Source organism: Aythya marila, assembly GCF_965140915.1.
Source record: "Aythya marila genome assembly, chromosome: 2".
In the NCBI taxonomy this organism is placed as follows: Eukaryota; Metazoa; Chordata; class Aves; order Anseriformes; family Anatidae; genus Aythya; species Aythya marila.
Window position 1 is genome coordinate 79,408,190 of NC_139043.1, and position 24,336 is coordinate 79,432,525.

At 42.2% G+C, this 24,336-nt stretch overlaps 1 protein-coding gene across 1 annotated transcript in view; it reads left to right on the top strand.

Annotated features, from left to right (window-relative positions):
* Window positions 1-263: 263 nt before the first annotated feature.
* Window positions 264-24,336, top strand: part of CDH20 (cadherin 20) — a gene marked incomplete at both ends in the record, with an annotated part of 35,037 nt that continues 10,964 nt past the window's right edge. The window contains 7 exons of the mRNA XM_082752661.1: window positions 264-506; window positions 7,487-7,781; window positions 9,485-9,604; window positions 12,827-12,994; window positions 15,110-15,297; window positions 19,355-19,608; window positions 23,683-23,819. Of these exons, the coding sequence (XP_082608787.1) occupies window positions 264-506; window positions 7,487-7,781; window positions 9,485-9,604; window positions 12,827-12,994; window positions 15,110-15,297; window positions 19,355-19,608; window positions 23,683-23,819 (1,405 nt within the window). The remainder of the gene's footprint in view (window positions 507-7,486; window positions 7,782-9,484; window positions 9,605-12,826; window positions 12,995-15,109; window positions 15,298-19,354; window positions 19,609-23,682; window positions 23,820-24,336) is intronic.

Consider the following 24,336-nt stretch of genomic DNA (forward strand, 5'->3'; position numbering starts at 1 on the left):
TCCTAGCTTCAGAATTTGTGCATCCTGTTATTATATTTTTATATTGAAGATTAAATATTTTATAGCATATTTGCCTATCGAGGAAACTCTTTTTCCTTGGGGGAAAAAAACATCCTCCTATGAATTTCCTTTAACTTTACAGGAGGCTGTCATTCCCAGAACCAGGATCTCTCTTGGACATTTCAAAGGACTACAAAAAGGACCTACTTTCTTCTCACGGGACCTAAGATACTGTGCTTTGACTTCTAAGTCAACCCTCGTATATGTGGACTTCGGGTAGAATGAGAAATGCAAAGAACTTGCTTGGACTTGGGGTCTCCTTGTATTTTTGGGGACTGATGGACCTTACTACAACTGTGCTGTCAGGAAGTGCCAGGCCACTCACTGAAGGGCCAGAAGACAACCTGTCAGACAAGCTGCATCAGCGTATGAAGAGGAGCTGGGTGTGGAACCAGTTCTTCGTTCTGGAGGAGTACACAGGAACTGACCCTCTGTATGTTGGGAAGGTAAGAGCTGCACCAGGAGGATATCTGGCACAGTGTATGCATCTCTGTACCTGCAGACTGTGGCAAAACATGGGAAGTTTCTCTAAGTGCCTTGTCTCTACCTTCTTTCTGGCAGTGAATCCACCCACATTAATTTCACTTCAGCTCCCAAGAGCTTCAGTGTCACCTTCAGTTGTGAAGAATTTTTGTTTAAAGGTGCTGTCAATATATTTGCCTATTTCAAAGAGATCTTCAGTAGCCATCATCAGCTGTAATTGAGGTAGTGTTAGAAAATCTGCAGTGATCGTTCCAGGGACTCTTACAATGTCAAGACAAAGCAAGGTTATATTGACATAGGAGGATAAGGAAAGAAAGGAAGCATTTGTGATCATGCTTCTGTCTGTGATCAAGTCAGCTGGAAGATGAAATTCACAATCAAATGAAAGAGCCAGTATCTCATGAAAACTGACATTTCAGGTTTCGCTTTCTGCAAATCGCTAGGGTCAGAATATCTCCTTGCTAACCACAGCTTGACCCCAGGTTAATTCTGTGGACTACAGAGAAGTTGCTCCAAATATAGAAAGATAGAAGGACAGTTTATTAAATCCAATTTGCAGAGCCAAATTTTCAGCTCCCTTACACACTAACAATCCATACATTACTACAGATATTTGCAAAATGGATTGCTAAACTTACCCCATCTACCTGGTAGTACTTTGCATTCACTTTTCTGTAGCTCCTTTAGATACAAGCAGATGGAAATCAGGCTTAGTAATGTCTGCCATCACAGTCTACTTCACTATATCCATCCTCCTTATTTTGCTTTCCCAACATTTGTACAGACTATGAGCTGTTTAACATATTGACCTGCTATTCAAAGGCTTATTGGCAGCACTAGGTTTGCATCTAGTTAAAATAGAGGTGACAAATGTGGGAAAAGTGGGAGGGAGAGGGTTAGTGTAGTTAAGTGTTTGAACAATACAGTTATGATTTTACATGTCTAGATGATAAACACATACTACAATATAGGTTGATATGACAGATTAAGAACTAAGAAATTACGTCAGAAAACAATTCCTTCAGATTTCATTGCTTATTTTTACATGATCACATATCTTTTTTTTTTTTCCTTCCAAGCTATCAATCTGCAGGGAAAGGAAAAAAAAAAAAAAAAAGTATTACAAATCCAGAGGCCAATTTTGGACTTGTATTTATGGTTTTACACCCACAAAGAGCTAAACTGTGCCCTCAGTCACACCAGTATAAATCAAAATGAATCCACTGGCTTTAAAGGACCTCCTCCTGATTTATTCTTGTGTGACTGACAGCAAGATGTGCTCTCTTTCCTTCCCCTCATAGCAGTTGTATTACTAGTGATTGCCATCAAATGAGACCACATTAGTCTTCATTCATCTCTGTACCTAGCTTTTCTGCTCATGATATCTCTATTGATTAAAAAAATTAATATTTATTTTCATGCAATTCACAGCTTTGGAACAATGGCCAAACATATTATTTCATGTACTCAATTTCATCTGAAAGAAATCCAGACTTACACTGTGAGTTGAATTTTAGCTACAGCAAGTACTGGAAAAAGCCAAATTATATTTTCTTTAGACTTGTGTCATTAGGAGCACAAAAACTTGGCACAGCCAGCAGTGCTCCTGAGCTTGCTCCTGCTCAGCTCTGACAAACTGAGGGAAGCAGCGATGACTCTTCATGTTCCACCACACAAAGGGCCAAGCTGCCCTGAGTGAGCTCTCTCTCTCCAGGATGGCCTACACCACAGCTGGGTTGGCACAGGTGCAAGAAGGGCTCATTATCTCTCAGGCTTAACAGGGCCAATTAACCCCACACACTTGTGAGCTGCTGGCTAGATTGCTCCGTAGGCCTCCTACGTCTGTTCTATGTAGACCGGCCACCAGGGAATCGTGCTGCCAAAATGGGCCTTTGGGGCTCAGATATCCTCTCCCATCCCTAAGCTGGGCACCCAGCAGCCAGGGGAGCGGTGTGTTGAAGGGTGGTGGCTGCCGGGAGGGAAAGGCCTCCCCTTTCACCAAACAGCTGAAGGTGCAGGCCTTGGAAGAAGCTGCAGCTTCTACAAGCCATCTTGTAGCTGCATGCTTGTAGTAGCTGTAGCTACTACAAGGGGTCAGCAGGGAATAGGCTGTGGGATGAATTAATTGTTCTGGCAGGACAGAAATTTTTCAGCCCAAGTCACCCCAGGCAGGCACAGAAATAGCTCGCGTGGAGCTATGCAGAAGGACCTCAGGCCCACAGCCTCAGTGCGAGCACCAGCCCTTGAAACCACCCTGTGTCTCCTGCTGGACAGGCAGAGCCTCCCCTAACCCGAACCACCCACAGCACCCTGCAATGTCCTGCTAGCTGGGCCTTGCTGTTGTCTGTCTGCTTTCTCTAACCCACGTCAGAAGGAAACAGCATATAGCATTGATCCAGTTATATTTATTTCATACTCTGAAGGCTTCCCGTAAGAGAGTAGCTCCTCTGATGCTCTTGTATGGCTGTTTCTGGCTAGCCACGCAATACTGGAGCAAACCAAAAATAACTTTGACTTGAACCCTGGGTCCAGGCTTGCCTAATACAATTTTCAAGTCTGCTGTAACAAATGTTCTTTCCTACGTACCTATGAGGCATGGTGTAAAATATCTATTGGGCAGAGAAATGGAAGGAAACTTCCTGAGGTGAAGTCAGTACAATTTTTGCTTTTCTCCAGTGCTCATTATTCTAACGTAAAGTATCTTAGCTTCAGAGGTTTCCCCACAGCAGATAAATACAAGACTTCAGCTTTCTTATAGGTGGCCATTATTGGCTAATAGGATGAACTAGGGAAACCAAAGCCCCCACATGTGCTGCAACAGGCATTTTCCACATTTGTCCAGCATCCCAAACTGCTTCAGTAATTGAATTGGTGACAGATTTCACCACTTCACAGTGTCAGAGACTCTCTAGCCCTCTTTCAAAGGAACAAGGCATTTGAACCGCAGCAGCTGAATGAGTGAATAAAATGCATCCTGTCTACAGACTATCACTCCAGATCAACCAAATACTCTCATGCATCCTCACAAAAATCCCCTGCAGGTGCTACGTCCCTGGAGGCAGAGATGGGAGAGCACGTCAAGGACAGAATCACAGCGTGTTTAGAGGATCTGCATGATTCCTTCCCTGAGATGCCCCTGGAAACACCACTTTCTTGCACATGCTCTTTGCCAGAAAAACATGTCGTTTAGGTGCAGATACAGCCTCCTTAATCTTTGTACTATCCTTATCAAAAGCAGCAGCTTGGGTTGATGCAGGTAACAATTTCTCAGGGTTTATCTCTTTCATCCCTCCCATAGTTCATTCTTTAATATGGAGGAGAAAGTACAAATGAATTCCTCCTACTTTTGTGTCAGCCACATGGCAGCACAATTTATTGTACCACCCATAAAACAGAGCCAGCTTAATACTGGATCACCTTTCCAGTACAGTGACTTCTACATACACTTCAAAACTGTACTGTTCTGATATTGGGCTTGTCATTGCAATGGTGTGAGAGCATCAGTCCCTTTGGACACCAAATTCTTTCTGACTTATTATAGTCTGTAATTATTAACTCTTATCCTCTTTTTTTTTTTTTTGTTGTTGTTGTTGTTGTTTTGTCTAGAAAGAGCAGGCTATATGAGAAGTTGCAGAACTATTGCTAACATTTCTTATTGCCTTGACTTGGTTGAGACCCAATGCTTTTAACAAATCACAGTTAGACAGAGAACTTGTACTCCCAAGTTCTTATTAGTGTGCCATGGTCATTCCTGGTTTGCTCCCTACACAAAGGCATTCATTCCAAATAGGGCTTTGGACAGAGGTGTAATTTAACCCATTATTTTATTCAGTATCTTCTTCTAAGTCTTTTGAACTTTCCAGGACACCGTCTGCTATTTTAAAATGTTTTCTTTTTTCCCTTCCCTTCCCTTCCCTTCCCTTCCCTTCCCTTCCCTTCCCTTCCCTTCCCTTCCCTTCCCTTCCCTTCCCTTCCCTTCCCTTCCCTTCTTCTTCTTCCTCTTCTTCCTTCTTCTTCCTCTTCTTCTTCTTCTTCTTCTTCTTCCTCTTCTTCTTCTTCTTCTTCTTCTTCTTCTTCTTCTTCTTCTCTCTTTCTCTTTCTCTTTCTCTTTCTCTTTCTCTTTCTCTTTCTTTCTTTCTCTTTCTCTTTCTCGTCTTCTTCTTCTTCTTTTTCTTTTTCTTTTTCTTTTTCTTTTTCTTTTTCTTTTTCTTCTTCTTCTTCTTCTTCTTCTTCTTCTTCTTCTTCTTCTTCTTCTTCTTCTTCTTCTTCTTCTTCTTTTTTCTTTTTCTTCTTTTTCCTCTTCTTCTTCTTCTTTTTCTCTTTTTTCTTTTCCTCTTCCTCTTCTCATTTTTTTCCTGCGTCTTTTCTCTGCCTTTGCCTTTTACTTTTTCTTTCCTTTTTCCAATTTAATGAAGACTCGCTGATGTTCCAAAACACATTTTCTTCCATCAGGCCCAGTTATAATTCCCCATTCAGGTCTAACATCTGTATCTGTCTGAGCAGCTGCACTCTCTCACTGACGCACTGATGCACTAAAATAAATGCCCAAGATGTAGCTGAATCAATTTGAAAAGCTATAATAGTGTCCTCCTTCTGGAAGCATCTTGTTTACTAGCTACAACAATGATAATCTCTGAGTTATGAGTGCTTAAGGTAAATAATGACAACCACTAGGTTTTTCTTTAAATTAATCACAAAATGCTGTTTCCTGAAGATACGCCAGTTTGCAGTTCTGGTGCCTATGTAAGAATTAATACACATGGCAGTCATCTAAATTTAGCTGTTTTTGCCAATACATGTATTGTCTGGGCTTGCTCTTCCTGCATTTAGCTGATCCATCACCTGAGAGCTGCCAGCATTCCTCCAAAGGACTAATGTTTCTCAGATGCAGTAGCCAGGCAGAGACCAGGAGAAAAGAGATGAAATGAAGTATCAATTACCTGACAAGACACTTGTCACAATCTGTACCTTTAGCTCTTACAGCCACTTTGGAGTTCTGCTGTGGCAGATGGGTACCTGCCTTTAACAATCGTCATCACACCAGTCTTTAAGATCCAATGTGCCACTAAGTACAGGCCCCTCTCCAGGGTGGCAAGTGCCATAGAAAATCCATAGATCCCACCTCAGACCTACCCTAAAAACAGCTCAAGACCCACATTTTGTGTAGGTATTGCACTGCACTGAGAGGCAAGTAAGGAAAACAACCACCAGAGAATGAGCATCTTCCATCCAGACCCATCACTGGGGAAATGGTCTGTGAGCAATGAAGTTGATAAGATCATGTGCCCTATAACAGCTAAAGAGCTGGTCCACTTGCATTAGAAATGCTTAGGTCAGATAACACAATTTGTCCACATCTCCACAAAACTTTTTCCTCAATGATAAAGTTTTGTATAGCTCTGTCTGTGTTTCCATGTCTCAACTCAGAGATGAGATTTCTTCTTGCTTGCTTGAGAGAATAGCCTCTAATCAAATGCATGTGGTTTGACTTCTGCTTTTCCACATGAATTTTCCATCAGCATTCATTCTTCAAATCCCACCAGTCCTGTGTTCATATATCCAGTTTGTTATTCCAACATTTTTCTCTCTAGTAAAGATATTTACCTGTATTTGGCCCCATCCTCCACAATTATTCCTATATGTCCTTTGAATTCACCAAAGCATTAAACACGCACTTATTTACACTTATTTCTGACCACATCTCTTGAGAAAACTAGCTCATGTGCATTTTAAAATGTGCTTAACTGAAGTGAGGCCACTTTGATAATTGGGTGGTGTGTTTTGTTTTTTTTTTTTTTATCGTTAATAATAATATTAATAATAATTAAATTCCTATTTATTTCCCAATATGATAATCTCATTTAAGAACAGTATTCGCACCTGAGCCATTCTTTAAAATCTCATTTTCATTCTTGCTCCTCAGTTCTATTACTGTCCTGCTCATTAGGACTGAACCAGCACCATTCTCTGAGCATTGGTCAGGTTTTTATGCTCTGTTCCTCAAAAGCACAGAAGCATGAGCATTACGGTTAAGCAGCCTCATAGTGTGAGTGAAATTAAGTGATTTGTTTGTCTTTTGATAGTCATTCCAGTATTTCAGAGGGAACCAGGTGTCTAACAGAATGGTAGTCCCCAGGATGATTTGTTTCTCTGTTTTAGATGATAATTAGCACTGCATTTACTTTTCCTCTGTTCTATTGCATTCTCAGCAATCTGTGGCTGCTCAGAACTAATTAGCAGTCATGCAATAAATCCGTTTGGTAATTCCCTAGAATATCTGGGATGCCTCTCATCTGTATATACTGCTACGGCCACAGTCAAATGTTCCTCGTTGCTTACCGTACATAGTGTTTGACAATAATTCTTGCCTGAAGATGTAATGGTCCAGCTTAATTTTTCTTGCTACAATTTTCACATGAAAATTTTCAGATTTCTGAGTCATGACAGTAGCTGAATAGCTCTTCCATACTGCTTCACCCTTGGTCACAAACAGATTTAACTCATCTGCCCAATGTTATGCTACCTGTGGAATATCTAACTTCTCTTAAGTCACGTGAGCAAGCAGTCTGTATTTTTGCTGACCTCTCCTTATCCCAAGCCTAGCACTGAGTCCTCCTCAATGGCCATTGCAATTGGGCAAAAGATAATTCTTGTGCTTAGTGAGATTTGAAAAAGACACTGAACCTGTTCCTGTTTGGGAGTCCCTCTTTTCTTCTGGCACAGCTGTGGGTGCAGAAATGGGAAGACAGAACAGGGTTTTTAATTGCAACTCTGTGACACAGGCTTTACTAAGCATTTCCTCTTTCAGCAAAACAAGTTCATTAAAACCAGCTTGTGAGTCCCAACAGTGAGACCAAAATGCTCAGGACATTCATGTGCTTAGCATCTCTCAGCAGCTGCTTGCCCCGCTCATGGTCTAATTGAGTCCTGGTCTTTTCCACAGCTCCACTCTGACATGGATAGAGGAGATGGTTCCATCAAATACATCCTTTCGGGAGAGGGAGCTGGCATTGTGTTTACAATCGATGATACCACAGGGGACATTCATGCCATTCAGAGACTGGACCGGGAAGAACGGTCGCAGTACACCCTGAGGGCACAGGCTCTGGACAGGAGAACGGGCAGGCCAATGGAACCGGAGTCAGAGTTCATCATCAAAATCCAAGACATCAACGACAATGAGCCCAAATTCCTGGATGGACCATATGTAGCCTCTGTACCGGAAATGTCACCTGTGGGTAAGACAAGATTTTGTGGAGTCTCTTCGCCCCTATAACCAACCTAGAGATGGTCAGCAAAACATCAGTTCCCTGACTCCTTGGACTCAGCTTTTGCCCTTTGTGAAAGCTGCAGGACAGGAGAGCTTCCCCAGGGGTGCCTGGCTGCCTCAGAAGGAATGTAAGCTTTACACCACCATCCACTGGGCACCTCTAAAAATATATATATATGAAGGGGAGCTGAAGAGCTGAAAAAGGGTGTAATTTGAACATGTCATCCTCAGACAACTTGCAATAATGTGTAGTGCCACTTTTCCCCTGCCATCAGATGGTAGTAATAGTAATGACCATTAGACATCCATTACCAGCCAGAAAATAACACAATTCTAGAAACCTATGTTAGGTCATACTGAGAGCCGAAATAGTGTCCTGGAGCCCTTGAAATTCTATAGACATGACAACAATTTTTAGCAACTTTGCTCCTTCTGAACCAGTAAGCCTGCATCCCAAAGATCTGGTGCCATTTGCTCCACACTTTCTTAGAAAGTGGGATCACGTCAAAAACAGTCCCATTATTGCAGTGCTGACAGAAGGCAAATACCCGCCTACCTACCTACACTGTTACCATATAGCAATTCCAATAGCCACATAAAATACTATTTTTTCTGGATTTTTTCTTCCTTTTGGAGATGCATATTGCTTTCTGTCCCAGAGAAATCATTACAGAGATAATATGAGATAAATCACATGTTTTGAAGTTACCGATATGCTTCAACTTCTCATTCTTCAGTATGATGTTGACATAAAGCTAGAGACAAGTATCAAATTCAAAAGTTCCGTTCAGAAATAATGTTTGTTAATATTAGCAAGTAGTTTGAATTTGGTTATTTTTCCAATGTGTATATAGTAACGCTAGATTTGTTTCTAACACAAAACATTACGTAGAAGAGTAGATACATTCATAAAGGCATTGTCTGACATTTTAAGGAGTCAAAACTCTCATATATTTCAAACAGTTACATCTCACCTTCTCCTTGCTCTTGATAAATTACATCACCTACAAGCAATTATTAGCTTTAGAGGAAGCAGACCTTGAAAACCAATTGAAAAAAAAAAAGAAAGAAAGAAAAGTATATGCATCTCTGCAGGGTCCACAAGGCACTTTAGCAGGGTATAATCTCTACTTCATGCAATGTAAACTGCAATGCTGGAGAGAGATTATCTCAGAGAGACATCCATCCCTTCGTGCTCAATATTTGTGGGCAATTTACATCTCTTAGTCAACCTACAGCATCCATGACAATTCGTGATTTATGTCAGAATACCTATTGATGTTATTTGAAATGACTTTAAATAACATTTTAAAGCCAAAAAGGGGGGGAAGAAGCAAATAGCATATCACTAATCACTGTCTGCAAACCACCACAAAGTACTGTTAGATAAGCAATTTTGCAACTATGGTACATAGAGTACTTGCACTTTTATATCTTCTTAAAGATGCTTGATGAATTTATGCCTATTAATCTCTAGTGCTAATGAGATACAAGTATGAGCAGTAAGTACAAACACTTCCAGCATCAAATGGAAAAATTTGGTGTGGGAAAGCTTGTTAGACATTTCAATTTGTTTTGAACTGTGTACTTTTCAAGATAGCTCTTTATCGCACAAGGTCTTACCTCATGTTCGGTTTTGTTTGGTTTTGTTTTGTTGTTTTATTTTTTCAGGCACCTCTGTTATCCAGGTGACAGCAACAGATGCTGATGACCCAACCTATGGGAACAGTGCGAGAGTAGTGTACAGTATTCTCCAAGGACAACCATATTTCTCTGTGGACTCTCGGACAGGTATATCATTTCACCAGGGAATGAGCCAATGTAAAAACTGAAAGAAAACATTTCAAGCAGAAAGAAAAAGCAGTGCATCATGACTGTGGCCACAGAAACATGTTTCAATGGCATGGAGCCAACATAGGTCAGCACTCTGAAAGGGTTAGAGCAAGACTGTTGTAATGAACCCCAGAAGAAGGATGTGCTCTCTGCACTGATATTTTCATTTGAATGACTATATTCTGCAGTTAGGGAGCTGTGTGTGTGTGTTCAGTGCTGCAAACATCCTTGTTGGCTTTTATCACTGGAATGATGACTTCAACAGATCTACTTGGTAACCAGAACTGGAAAGTACAAGTTGAAGGATGCAGTTATCTAGCGTAGTTTTACCTAAGGGTGTTCTTGTTAATAACCTTAAATTTATCTACAAGACAACCTCTCTGTTTTACTTGCTTTCTCACTCTTTTTCTGTATATAGCTAAGGATTATATCCAAAAGAGGAATCTGACAGGTTTTGACAGTTTCTAAAGGGCATCTGTAGTGCTAAGGTCAGAAAATCATGAGATGATAGTCACTGCTGAGCCGTAGGGTACAAAATAAGAAGAAGAAGAAAAAAAAAAAAAAAAAAAGAAAAAAAAATACATAATCCACTTCTGAAAGTTAGCAGTTTATGGAATAGGTGCATTATCCAAAGACAAATTTGTATGTGGCAAGTCTGCCCTATACGAAAACAGTAATGTTCATTTCGGAATCAGTTTATAAAGCACAGACAAATAAGGGCATATTTTTTGTTAGTGTTGAATGATTTCTAAGAAAGCAGAGGCAACATTCAGCTTCAGATCTAGTATAGACTTAACAAATGGAGTGCAATTTAGGCAGAAGGTAGGTCCCTAAGTACAAAATCATGTACTTGGTTGCTATTTAACCCAGAAAACATCCTCTTTCTCCATTTAGAAATTTCCCAGTCACTTAGTCCTGCATCTCAGGATACATTCAGGGCAGCCTCAGCCTTCACAAGCAGTCATCAAGGCACCCATTTAGGCTGCATACAGTTGTGATCCAGAAACTGTTCTCCCATCACAGGCACAGAACTCAAACGAGCTTCCCAAACTGACCTGCAGTGTTCTCTAACCCACAAAATGCAGTTGTCCCTCCCACATTTTCCTAAAGCAGAACTGGTCCATAAATCATCACCAATTCCTTTGTAGTGGCGGCTAGCGAGCAAAGCATATGGTGGTGGGCAACCCATTTCAATATATTTGTCTGCCAGCAGAACTTGAGGTCTTTATCATTCACCTCCCAACATAAACTAGCTCAAGAATAGCGCTCCTGGTTTAGTGCTGCTGCTGGCCTCACAAGTGTCATATTAATGTATATGTAAATCACTTCAAGGACGGGCTGAGATTCTCCTCCTACTTTTTCCCAGAGTACTTTTACGGCCTGTCCGTGATCATATTCTCCTAGAAGGTAAAAAATGTGGATTTAAGTCCCCTCAAGTGTAGTAGGGAAAGGCACCTGAGTCTCCCACATCCCAAGAAACCATTTGTCTGTTATAGAAAAGAAGGGACATCACCTCTGCTCTTTACTAGTCTTTAAAAGTAAGCCCCACTCAGTCTGCTGAAAGAAATGATACCTGCACCTAATTTTGGAGGATCTGAGCCCTCCCCAAAGGAAGGGATTATTCCTTCGCCAACCAGTTGTATGCAGAAGCATAGGACACTCCCTGCATGGCTACTACTCTGTGTCCTGCTTGGAGAAGTATGATCCCCTCCAACAGACATTACATAGGGAGGCCAAGCATCCAGGTGATGGGGACCTTGTAGGAACCTACATTTTCCTTTAAAAAATGCCAGTTACCTGCACAGCTTTCCCAGAAGAGCCAACCCTGTCAGAGGAGGATGGAGGTGGGAGAAGAGGGAGTGTGGGACTCTGATGGGGCTCTGAGTGCTGGTGTGCTGAACTAGCCCTCGTCTAGGGACAAGAGGCCCCAAATGTAGGCACCAATGTCTTTTTTAGCTGTAGCTTGTGCTGTATTAAGGACAAGCCAGGAGTGGAAATTCCATACGAAGTATTTCTTTATCGAGAAAATACTTTTCCAAAGTGCTATGTGTTTTCATATCTTATTTACATTCATGAGAGTTGAGGAGCTACAGCACTTCATGGGAGTCGCTCAACTTTGCAAGATGAGGCTCTTAAGGACTCCAGGTAGCACGAATAAAATAGTGCACTGCAAATTGTTCAGTTCTGGTCGCTATTTCTTTCCTTTTAGATACAGCGATAATTGCCAATGCAATATCTTTTTACTGCTTTTTTATTAAACCCATACATTGTCTGTCTGCTAAAAATAAAGACTAAACGCCCATCACTCAGGCCAGCAGTGTCTGGATGTGCAAGCGGCGCATGTTGAGATGCGCGAACGGGGTGGGTGCTGGGGCTGAGGGGGACGGGTGCTGGGACACCCACCATTGCTATGGCTGTGTGGTGGGACACCAACACGTACCACAGCCGTGTGGTGGGACCCCCACATGTACCACAGCCGTGTGGTGGGACACCCCTATACCCCTGCCCGGCCTGGCATGGGCCCTGGGCGCTGCAGCGTCCCGTTCCTGGGGCCGGCTGCTGGCAGCCTCCATAGGAGAAGCGTTGCTGCCACCTCACGGCCTGTCGCAGAAGTGTCGCCCCTCAGCAAAGGGACGGCCACCCCTGCCCTCTTGCTCCCACAGGGCGGCATTTCCAGCGCCCCACAAACTCTGCTCCCGTCGCCCCTGGCCAAAGAGGGCGAGCGAAGCCCGTGGCTTTCCTTGGCTTGCCTCCAGGGCTGCGTGTGGAGGGGTGCCCTGTAAAACTCCTCGTGGTGTAGCTTTGCACTGATCGCATTGCTTCCACCTTTTGCACGGACGTTTTCAGCCTGAGCAGGGCCGTAATTCAGCGCTGCGCACTCTGTTCCCGAAATACTTTTCCAGCTCCCTTGGAAGGCAGCGTTTTAATTTTGAGCAGGCAGCCTGCCCCACAGCTGATGCACTTTAACTGGGCTCCTTTAAAATTCACACCTTCTGTTAGCCTAAATTTAATTTGGGTGAACTTTACTGTGCCAGCAAAGGTGAGACTGAATGCACAGTCTGGTCTCATTCTTCATGCAGGGACTACGATGCAGGAGCAAGACCACCCTGCCTTGTTTGTGCACTCTTTAATGGCCATTTCTTTTGCTCCCAAAACCCCTTTCCCCTCTCAATCTCACAGGCTTAATTAGGACTGCTCTGATGAACATGGACAGAGAAGCAAAAGAATATTATGAAGTGATTATCCAGGCCAAGGATATGGGTGGACAGCTGGGAGGATTAGCTGGAACAACCACAGTCAACATCACCCTCTCTGATGTCAATGACAATCCACCCAGATTTCCACAGAGTGAGTACCCACTACATCAGGATGGGCAGAAAAGGGTGGCTGGGCTGCACAACTGCTATTTGCTCTCATTACAGCTATTTTCCAACTCAGTATAGCGATAACTGGAGATGAGCAGAATTTCAGATCAAAGAAGGAACTTCCCTTCAGAAAATGTCAAAACGGAGCATTCAATAGTTTGTCGTTCAAGAAAGGTTTCCAACGGCCAAAATCATCAAAAGCAACACTTTTTTAAGGGGAGGAAAATTAATTTACAGAAAGGGAAGAAGGGAGGAAGAGAGGAAGGAAGGAAGGGAGGAAAAGAGAGAAAGAGAGAGAGAAAGAGAGAGAGAAAGAGAGAAAAAGAAAAAGAGAGAGAGAGAGAGAGAGAGAGAGAGAGAGAGAGAAAGAAAGAAAGAAAGAAAGAAAGAAAGAAAGAAAGAAAGAAAGAAAGAAAGAAAGAAAGAAAGAAAGAAAGAAAGAAAGAAAGAAAGAAAGAAAGAAAGAAAGAAAGAAAGAAAGAAAGAAAGAAAGAAACGGACTAACCATCGCCTTTGGCTGCTATTTCTGCCCTGGTTCTTTCCTCATCCTATCTCCAAAAAGATGTCCATATGTCCATCATATCAGGGACATGTGGCAGTACTGGAAGTTGAAAGATAATTCATTCACCACTCCAGCCAGGCCACTGCAGAGGAGCATCTGATCACTGTGCTGTTAGCATAGAGTACATTGTCACGAACAGTGTTCTCCAGTAAAGGTTCATCTAAAACTTGGGAATATACAGTTAAACCCTAAAATATATACCATCAACAGTTAATGCAATGGAAAGAAAGGCACCTCCACTCTTATCAGAAACAATAATTTGTATTTACAGAAATTAGTCTCAAAGCAAGATTTTCAATATTTTATTCTTTCTTTTGTAAAATTACTTTAGATCAAATTTACCTGCATAATTCTATATTACTTTTAAAAATTGGAAAGAAACATTTTAGATTTGTTTGAACTAAAGCTTTCAAGGTTTCTACTTTGTTTTTTTTGTTTGTTTTTTTTTTTTTTTAAATAAAGTAAATTTTTCGGTAGCATAGATCAATCTCAAGCAATTTTAGTTTTGCCAATTTTTCTTATCTGGCTGAGAAACAAAACCTCCTGCAGTTCTATTTGTTGCTATTCTTCTCCATCTGTTTCTGCATGTTGCACTGCTAAAACAAAACAGTCCACTAAGACCAGCAAGAAGCATCAACCCCCAATTTTCTTCTCCTTTCACAGCAAATTATTGAACATATCATTGCCAATCCTCTTTTGAAAATGGCATGAATTGCAACTATTTGGTATCAAAGTATTGATTAAGGAAAATGAGAATATATCAAACCCTATCCTTGGTATTACTCTGCCTTGTAAAACTCAATAATTGGGCAGAGTGTAGCAAGGAAGGTTTGGACATAAAGTATGATGGCAGGAAAGTATTTTAGATACGGCATTTATATTTTTAAAAAGCGTATTTTTAAAATAGACATTCTTTCTTTCCCCAGGCTTGCTGCTAAGCAAATTAGTGATGCACCAAATGTGCTCAAGACAAGGTTTGTAGGGAGACATAGTACATTTTAATAGAGTCACTGTTAAATTTGGAAAAAAGCAGGCAAGCTTCTGAGCTCTCAAAGCATTGTACAAGGCTGAAAAAGAAGTTTGGACAGACCTGAAGAAAGATTTGTGGTTCTCAGAATGTTTGTGTTTATTCCAGCTGTACAAGCTGATCTAATAAAAGATGCCTGTCCTATTAATATTTTTTTCATACCCTGCTATATGTATCATGGCTGCAACTGCACTGGTGTTAATTGCCCTATTTTTTTAGCTCGAGTTCCCATTTTCAGGTATACTGCTGTTTTGAAAAGGACCCTTTGACTAAACCTGTTGATATGACAAACACCTAAATAAAATGTTCCCTAGCAATTCTGTCTGGCTGTGGCTTTTTTCAAGAATATCACACTGCTGTTTCAGCTCCAAGAAAGGTGGGAGAGATTCCTGGCAGACTAGGCGGTATCGTGGCCTGCCCCGATCTACTCTTTGAACCGCTGTGCAGCTTTCAGTTCCTTTTCACAACTTGCTTGTCTTTCCCCTGTCTCTCTCTGCTGCTTGTGCCAGAGCATTATCAGATGAGCGTGCTGGAGTCTGCTCCCGTCAGCTCCACTGTGGGCCGCGTGGTTGCTAAAGACCTGGATGAAGGCATTAATGCAGAGATGAAATACAGCCTTGTGGATGGAGATGGACTGGATGTCTTCGATATTAACACTGATCCTAATTACCAAGTTGGCATCATAACTGTGAGAAAGGTAGTAAAGTTCATTTTTATAGTAATTTATATGACTAACAGTCTTGGTTACATTTTATGTGTGCAATATTCCCTTACGCCTGTAGTAACTTGGTTCCCATTACATGACAGTAGCCCCTTTCCTGCCATAAAACACCATTTCTTTAACAATCATTGCTGAAAAATGAAAACAGACTGCATTCTTAGGCACAGCCTTTAAGAAGTGGGGACAGCATCAGCATAAACATGTCTTCTCCCACCAAAGGAATATTCTGATTCACTATTTATCTATTTAAATATTCTCTGTAGCTTAATTATCCTACAATGCAAGAAATTAGATCAATATTTGCATTTGAACTGTACACATTTTTCACTCTGGTGTCCCACAAACAATAATAAAGCATGCCTTAGAATTATTTATAAACCAATAAAACCCAGGCAGGTTTTTTTTTTAATTGCTGCTTGAAGATCCATAAATGCTAATTAGGCTAGAAGAAGCTGTCTCTAAAATGGCAGCTGTGAAACTGCTAGTGCTCTGTACCGCAGGCTATGCGGAAAGGAATAGACTATTTTGCTAGACTCCCTGCTATAGGATATTTATTCTACAATCTTACAGAAATGCTAGAAGTTCAACTCCGTTTCTAGGTTATGAAATTGTAACCATATTTCTGCCTAAATGTATCTAGTGTACTAATAAGGAAATATATTCTCCCTTAAAATAGCCTGGGACAAAATTGTGCACAGAAATGGAACAACACATGGGATAGATTTGACCCTGCAAGTCTGTGTGCCCTACAGCAAAGCATTTAAGCATGTATTTATGGTCACCTCTCTCCAACTCTTGTTTATGTGCACTGGTCCCTAAAGTTAAGCATGTGCTTAAGTGCTTTGCAGGAATGAAATAGAAGGTGAATGAAACATCTACTGTAATTTTTCATTTATTTATTGATGGGAAAAATAGTTTATTTGGAGTACATAGGTTGATAAGCTTGACTTTGGTTATTCCAAATACAGTTTTACTAGATGTCCATTTGTATGAGAAGTTATAAATGTTTATGGCATCAGTCTTACTGGATATGTACTGCTCAATCCATCTACTGTACGTAAATGTTTGTAAAATACTGTATATACCTGCAGCTGTCTGTAATGGTATGGTTATCAGTAGCCAAACACTGGAAAAGCTGTCCTTTGGATATACTCAACAATTTAAAAAAAAAAAAAAAACATGCAATTGGTACTGTTAGAAAAGGGTATCACAATGAGAGTAGAGAGAGAATTTCTAAAGCCTGAAAGGAATCTTCTTTGAAAGAAACTTTCCCTTTCATTTTTCTAGACAGATTTCCCAAAAGAAATAACTAATGTTAATCCTGCTTTTATCCTGGACATCAAAAAGTTGGAATTCACAGCTACAGAAAGACCACCGCTTGTTTAACTGCACTTATCTCAGCTAACTAGTCCCACACAACACTGAGCACCTCTCGAGGAGTTGCAGTGCCTGTAAAGCTCCCCATCCATGAGGCTGCTACTCACCGCAGCGACAGCCTCTCCCTTCTTCCTGCCATCACTTTCACACTGTTGGGGAGCAGAGGTGGGTTATCAACCACAGCACCCAGGGCAGAGCCCCATGCTGCCCTCCTCACCAGCTGCTGCCCAGTGAAATGCTTTCTCACAGAGCTAAATCCCACCTGTGCATCCCTTGGTGCCTGTCTCAGCGCTGGAGAATGGTGAATGAGGAGAGGGAGATGTTTCCGTGAGGTGCCTCTCCTCTCGGCCATAATCTTCAAAGGATATGACCTGCTTGCCCTCCCCATGGGAGCATCACTGAGGAAAGGTTTTTGAATGCACCCACAGAAGAGAAATCTGACAAGGGGGTGGCTGTGTTGAGGCACTGGCACATAAAAGGTTCAGAAGTTTAAGCTGCAGTTGACAGTGAGAGAGCCCAACGCAAACTGAGCTGGTCTGAGCCCAGGAGCATCAGACGTGTAGTGGCCTGGCATGTTTGATTTTTCATTTTTTTCTAATTTGAGCACTCCAGGCAATTAACTCTTTTCCTAATGTAGTTGGATTTTATAGCTTTAAGTGTTTCTGTGATTTAACTGCTCTTTATACAACTTAGCTTTTTACTATATGTGCAATGTTTCTCACACTTTTCTTCACATGAGAAACCAGGAGATATAATGCCCTCTTTCTTACTATATGTTTAGGAAGCTTTGCATTACATGCTCCCCACCAGATGGACAATAACTGTTGCTTGATCATGTGAATATATTTTATTGCTATTTTAACAATGCTTAAATATGCAATTGGTAGACCATAATGACTCTGTAGTAATGGGTAAAACATTTGTAGATCTAGTTAAATCCTTGCTGACAGGTGCTGTGCCTGCAGTAGTCACTGATTTACCAGGTGGAACTGAGGGCACCAGGAGTTAAGTTTTAGATCCTCTGTTTTTGCCTGCTACCACAGGTTGCACAGCACGTGTTGTATGGCTGCACAGCATCTCCAGTAATACAGGGTCTTCATCTGCCCCAGCACAAGAAAAGCAGTTCCCATTCCTGGGCACACATTTTGAAAGCCATCCATGTAACAAAAATAAATATAATCTCCCACTGGACAAACCTGAGAATTGGGCAGTTTCTTTCCTGGTACAAACCTTTTCGTGCTCAAGAGTTGTGCCGGTTAAGGGGGTCCAGTGGTGCTGGCTTCCAGCATTAAAACTCACAGAGTGTAGAAGCAAAGGGTGGTGACCATTTAACCACAGTGGGCTTGCTCGTAACTTCTAACTGCAGTTTGGAAAGTACAACTGTGTCCTCTGTAAGGTCTATGTAATCTGGTGAAAGATTTTTGTATGCTTTGGGCTGATTCTTCCCTGCTGTCATTCTGGTTGTCAGATGCTTTTAGTCATCTCTCATTAGGACTGGTAAAATGCACGTTAAATATGGAGATCTCCATTTAGGTCTAAGTAGGGTTTGGTGAGGATCCGTTTTCTTCAGGGATTTGCGAAAAGGAAAGAGGAAGAAAATGAAAGATTTATTTATTAAAATCTTCAGTGTTGGCATCAATTATTTCTATATCCATGTTCCCCAAATATGTAGTTTTATCTAGAAAGGATATCAAATTCATTAAAAAAATAGTAACAGAGGAAGCTCATCTCTCTTTATCCATTATCTCGGTAAGAAAAAGGGCCATTCTGGTTCCCTGTTTCAAATAATACTTGAGTATTTAATGAAAAGTGAAAGAGCTTCACCAGGAAGAAGCCAGGGGTAGCTTACAATGCTTTGAAATTAAACTATGCCCTAGGCAGGGAGGAGATTCAAGTTCTAGCAGCCAGCACACCTAGATTGGGAACCTGCATTTAGGACATTTACTGAGGAAGTGAAAAAAAAGAACACCTCTAGGAAGGATGGATTACTGACGCAAACTGGAGAAGGATCCTGCAAGAGAGACTGGCCCTGTCCCCTACAGCCACCAGAGCCATTTAGGAGCTTGGCAGCCAGGGCTCTCTGCTGATGAGACTCAGATCTCATCAGGGAGAGAAGGGGAACCTAACTGGGACCTCCACATCATGTGCAAGGGTCCCTATCAGTGCCACCAGGGCCTGTTTCTGAGGAACTGGCTCTTCCTATCTTTGCCTTCTGCTCAGGTGCTCCCAATATACCTGTTCCTGCCTGTTTTTGGTTTGTTTGTTTCAACCCCAGAGAGGAATGGAATGGTGAATCACAGCGCGAGGGTGGTGCGGCCACTTTTGTTTTCATTTCACCAAGGAGAATGAAAGAACACATATTTTAAAAAGATCTGCAAATATTTCTCCTGACTTTTTCAGTTCAACTGTCAAATTAAAAATGAAAGAAAAAGATGCAGGCAGTGCCACTGCCAATACAACTGTCACTTAGTGCTTTGTCTCCATCTGCAAGTATTTATCTTTGTTACCCTTATGATTAAAAATCACAGCACACTTATTTTTAAAAAGAAGAATCAGTTTATATTAGAGGGCATCTTTTACTTCTGAAAATCAGAAAGATATTGTCTAAATCACATGGCCCAGTGTGCCTAACGCTAGATATATTTTTTCTCCTTAGCCTCTAAGCTTTGAGAGCAAGAAAAGTTATACGTTGAAAGTAGAGGGTGCCAACCCCCACCTGGAAATGCGATTCCTGAACCTGGGTCCCTTCCGAGACACCACCACGGTTCACATCAGCGTGGAGGATGTGGACGAGCCTCCTGTGTTCGAGCCCAGCTTTTACTTTGTGGAGGTGCCTGAGGACGTGGAGATTGGAACCACCATACAGATCATTTCTGCCAAGGACCCAGACGTGACCAACAACTCGATCAGGTCTGTCCTCTCTTTGTGTGTCCGCCCTGGGAACGTTCCCTGGTACGTCCAGTTGATGAACTGGTGGCAGGGCTGAAACAGGACAGGTGGGAGGGACTCTTTTTCCAGCCTGTTGTAGTTATCAGTAGGTTGAATCAAACCAGATCTCATACAATGAGGGGCCTTGTTGCAACTGGTGAAGCAAAGCAGGAGCTCACCTTTCTGTTTTCTGTGGTCTGGAGGACATCTGCACCTAGCATTACAGACAGGCCCTGACAGGGTACACGAAAAAACAAAGCCCAGACCTTTGCTGGCACAACCTGAACACAAAACCTGACAGCATTGCTGAGAATCTGCTGTAGTACTGAGGGGAAGGTAATGAGCTTGCCTCTCGTCTCTCCCCCTTCTGTTTCAAAGCCATTGCTATGTGCAACCTGTCTTTGTCAACAGCTGAAAAGCACAGCTACATTTGGAGTAGTTTGAATGCATGCTGATAAATATGCATGAGCCACTGAATTATATAGTGTCTGGTCAATTCTGTAGAGCTAGATAACCCCATAAGGAGTTAAGAAAGGTAAAAGGTGTATTTATAGCCATGGAGCTGCAGAGCTGCAACTCAGCAAGGAGCCATAGGGGCAGATCTGTGCAATTGCAGTGCTCTTTTCCATTGTGGTGGCCAAATCAGTCCAGTTTATCAAGGAAGGCTGATGTTTTTCCAAGCCCAGCTCACATACTGATTTCCATAACCTGCAGAAGCTCCAGGTGTCTGCGGGTTAATAATCCCAGCAGTTCAGCTGCATCTCTCATCTGAGAAATGCTTTGGGTGCCGAGCTGCTGTGTGCTTTAACTGGTGTCAGTCCAGCTTCTGAGTGCTCTGCGTTCAGGACAACCACTGGGAAATACCAGAGAGAGCCAAAACACTGAGCATTTGGAGTTTTCAAAGGAAGTGAAATCTGTATGAGCAACTCTGTGGGCTTCAGCTGCAAGATCTAACCAGGCACAAAGCCTTTTTTTCCTTAATGATATTGCTTTCTGTGTTACTGCTCTAATTAATATTTTCATCTCTGCTACTTTAATATACCTGTCTTTTCTACCTACATTATGAAGTTATCTTACTTCTCATGATGTCTCAAATTCTTCAATAAAACTAAAGCATCACACTGTGTGTATCACGATTTCATTACCTTAAACTTTTTTACTGCCCACATCTTATTTTGCTGATTATTGTCTAGCTTTATCCAAATACTGCAGCACAGATTTGTGTAAATCTGCTCAAAATAGTATAAAAATAATTCTGTGGTGTTATCAGAGGGTAGAAGTGTTCATTGTTATATTTAATGAGTTTTTTTCTTAGTTTTCTTCAGAGCTTTCCAGTGACTTCCCATGATGAAACGGTACTCGAGAAAGCACAGAACACATTACCAAAGATATATTAAAAATATATATATACAAATTTCAGAGATTCCTCTGTAACTGTTCCTTGACACCTTCTTTCCTTCTTTGCTTCCCATCTTCCTCCCACCCCACTTTCCTTCCTTTCTTCCCTCCTTCTTCCTTTCCACATTGTACATATAAAAGACTGGGATAAAGGAAAAAGGAGGAAGAAGAAAAGAATAAATGTCCTTTGAATACCATTTGTAATGCTAACTAAAATGCAGATGTTAAGTATTTGTTGTCCGAGTGTTTACCTCTAATGTGGTGTTCCCCATGCATACAAACCCATGCAGTACCAGTCTGGCAACATTTTGGGCTTACTCTGCATTCACCTTGCACAGATCAAAGCAAGATAAGAAGAACAAAATACCAGATAACACATTTTATTACACAAGATGGAATCCATCTGAAATCAAAACTGACATCTGACCCCTCCTTTGGGTGGGGTCCAGGCCATCTTCTGTCTGACCCCTCCTTTGGGTGGGCTCCAGGCCATCCTCTCAATTACGGAAAAGTCAGGTGACAATTCAGGAGGGCTCATCAAACACAGGGAAACTCTTCGGTCCTCTACGTCAGGATTGTTTTCAAGTGATTTGGGAAGATTACCTGAAGAGTAAAGTGGAAGCAAGCATGAAGGAGCAGGTCTTATTATCAGGAGAAGGTGTGTGGAGAACGCAGACAAAGACTCCACCTGTGCCTCTTGACACTGGTGATTAATACTGCACCACTAATCAGAAGGCCATATTAAATTTCAGATACTTGTTGGCCTTAAACCGTCAGAGAGAAATTCTTTGTATAGCCTTCAAACAAGAATAATTATTATAGCAAAATATAGCAACATTCATACTTATTTCCTAAATAAATCAAGTGCCTCAGAAATCTCATTATTTGGAATGCAAAGGATTGGGAGGGGAAGGGAAGGAAACCTGCCTTTCCACCCTCTTTCATTTTTCTGAAAAAAGTGGAAAAGAATGCTGTTTGTTTCACAACAGCGTAGCCTAACAGCACTTTATATCCCAATTTAATATGTCCCTATATAAAGAACGGGCTGGCATGCTCGTTCCAGTGAATGCGCTTATGCTGAAAGGAGAAAATTCAGAACAACAAGCCCTATTCAGCATCTGTTATGACTAATGCTTTCAATTCCCATCAACTTTGAAGAAAGAACAAAAAAAAAAAAAAAAAAAAAAAGGATAGAGAATAAGTCTGGGCTCTGTTCTAGGCTGTGGCATTTGCATAAGCGCATGGGTGGTTTTTGCCAAAGGATCTCTTACCATGCTAACATAATTAGCTGGGAAGGCGACTTGTACAAACTGCTGTTAAGAGCATTTGAAGGGTACTGAGTATTTTACACACCCCGCAAAAATCTATTTGCCACCAGTCCTGCCATCTGCTGAAGGAAAAGCTGACAGAACATGATTTGTGCAACTTGCAGATTGATAGAAAACCTGAGAGCACTTATGACATATCAAACACAAGGAATATATCCGTGCAGCTGAATGGCAAACACGGGACGTACAGGGAGAGTGCAACTCATTTCTGCTGGCCATTACCACTGAAACCAGAAATCTGTTAGCGATTAGGCAGGAAAAACAGGAAGGTACCAACGTACCAGCTGCATCAGCCCTGGCTTAGTTTGTGGAGGGGACTCAGGGCAGAAGCAAGGAGGAGCCCTGAGAGCTGCCTTACTCACCTCCAGCCATCTCCATCGTTGTAGGGTCCTATACAATACTGCAGCCCAGCCTAGTCTGCAGCTCTTCCAGCAAGAGGCAAAGGCTGCCTCCTGCATGGGAAAGCTTACAAGGGGCAGCAGCAGCAAGCCCAGCTGTGCAGCTGGGAGGCAGAGTTTAGGTGCTCAGGTTGCACACAAGCTCTTCTCTCCTCTGGGAAAAGTCAGGGGCAAAGCCAGCAGGCATCCCCTCTCAGAGACACCCCCTTCTCCACTGCCCTGCAGGCAGCCCTGGCGCTGGGCACGGTGTCCCTCTGATGGAGAACAGCAGTGACAGCTGTCAGTCAGCTGCCTGACGAAGCTTTGTAGCCAGGCAGGCTCAGTAATTATGATGAACCAACCTCACAGAGGGACCCATTTTTCTTGCTTGATAGGAGAAAGCCAGACATCATCCCCCTTGCACGGCCGTGGCTCAGTCAGTAGGATGGCTCAGGATGCACGTGGAGGTCATTGTCCTGAAGGAAGAGAGAATGCAAAAGCACAAGGAAGGGAATGGTTCCTCCTCATCAGCCTGAGTGCCCAGAGAAGGAGCTGGTGTAAAGTCATTTTCATATGGTCTGAATTGTGCCCAAGGAAAGGGTATAATTACTTAGCTTAGAAAAAGAACTTGCACTCCTCGCTGACACATTTTCTCTGTAAAGCAGATGTTCCTGTGCTGAGCTGTGCCTCGCTTTGGGGCTGCTTGCATTAAATCTCCCTGTCTTCCAGCTCCATCCCAGCAGTGCTCGCTGTTAAATTCCATTAGACGTGTGAACTACAAGTTTTTCATGCATCTCGCTGTACCTACAGAAGTCAACGGAGCACACAGCTAGGTTGTGGAAGAATGTGGATCTGCTACATGCGACAGTATTCCCATTGCTGGGGCACTTTGGTGTACCTAACATTCGGTTTTAACCAGAGTTGCAAAATATTTTCAATCTGTACTCTTGCAGATACTCGATTGACAGGAGCAGCGATCCGGGGCGGTTCTTTTATGTCGACATTACATCGGGAGCACTGATGACTGCGAGACCTCTAGATCGGGAGGATGTTTCTTGGCACAACATCACAGTGCTGGCCATGGAGCTGAGTAAGGAGAATGCAGGCTGTACATAGATTAAAGAGATATACTAGACAAAGCAGGCTGAGAGACCTGAATTCAGCAATTCAGATGTTCTTATGTATCGAGTGGGAAGCTGTATTAACTGAATTACTCTTCTGACATCAACAAGCAAATGCTGCATTTTATTTATTTTTTACGCTCCTTTTCACAGAGTGGTGGGAGGAACAGAGGCTGGCAATTAAATGCCGAGTGCTGCTTTCTCTTGTCATTAGTATTCTAGGGATTTATGTAAAACTCTTCATGAAATATGTTTCTGCAAGAGCTCTGTTTCTCCAGAAGGACTAGGCAGCAAAAGCAGAAGCTGCAAAGGCTGTGCAGCTGCCAGTCTACCTGGGAGGACTGCGTGGTGCAGGGACTGGCAGGAAACAATGATGCTTTCACTGCTAGGTTGCTGGTGGAAATCTGCTCTGGGCCAGCAGCAAGTGAGTGGCATCGCCATCTGCTCACTGCATGAATGATTCGGAGAGGGTGCTTTGGGATCCTC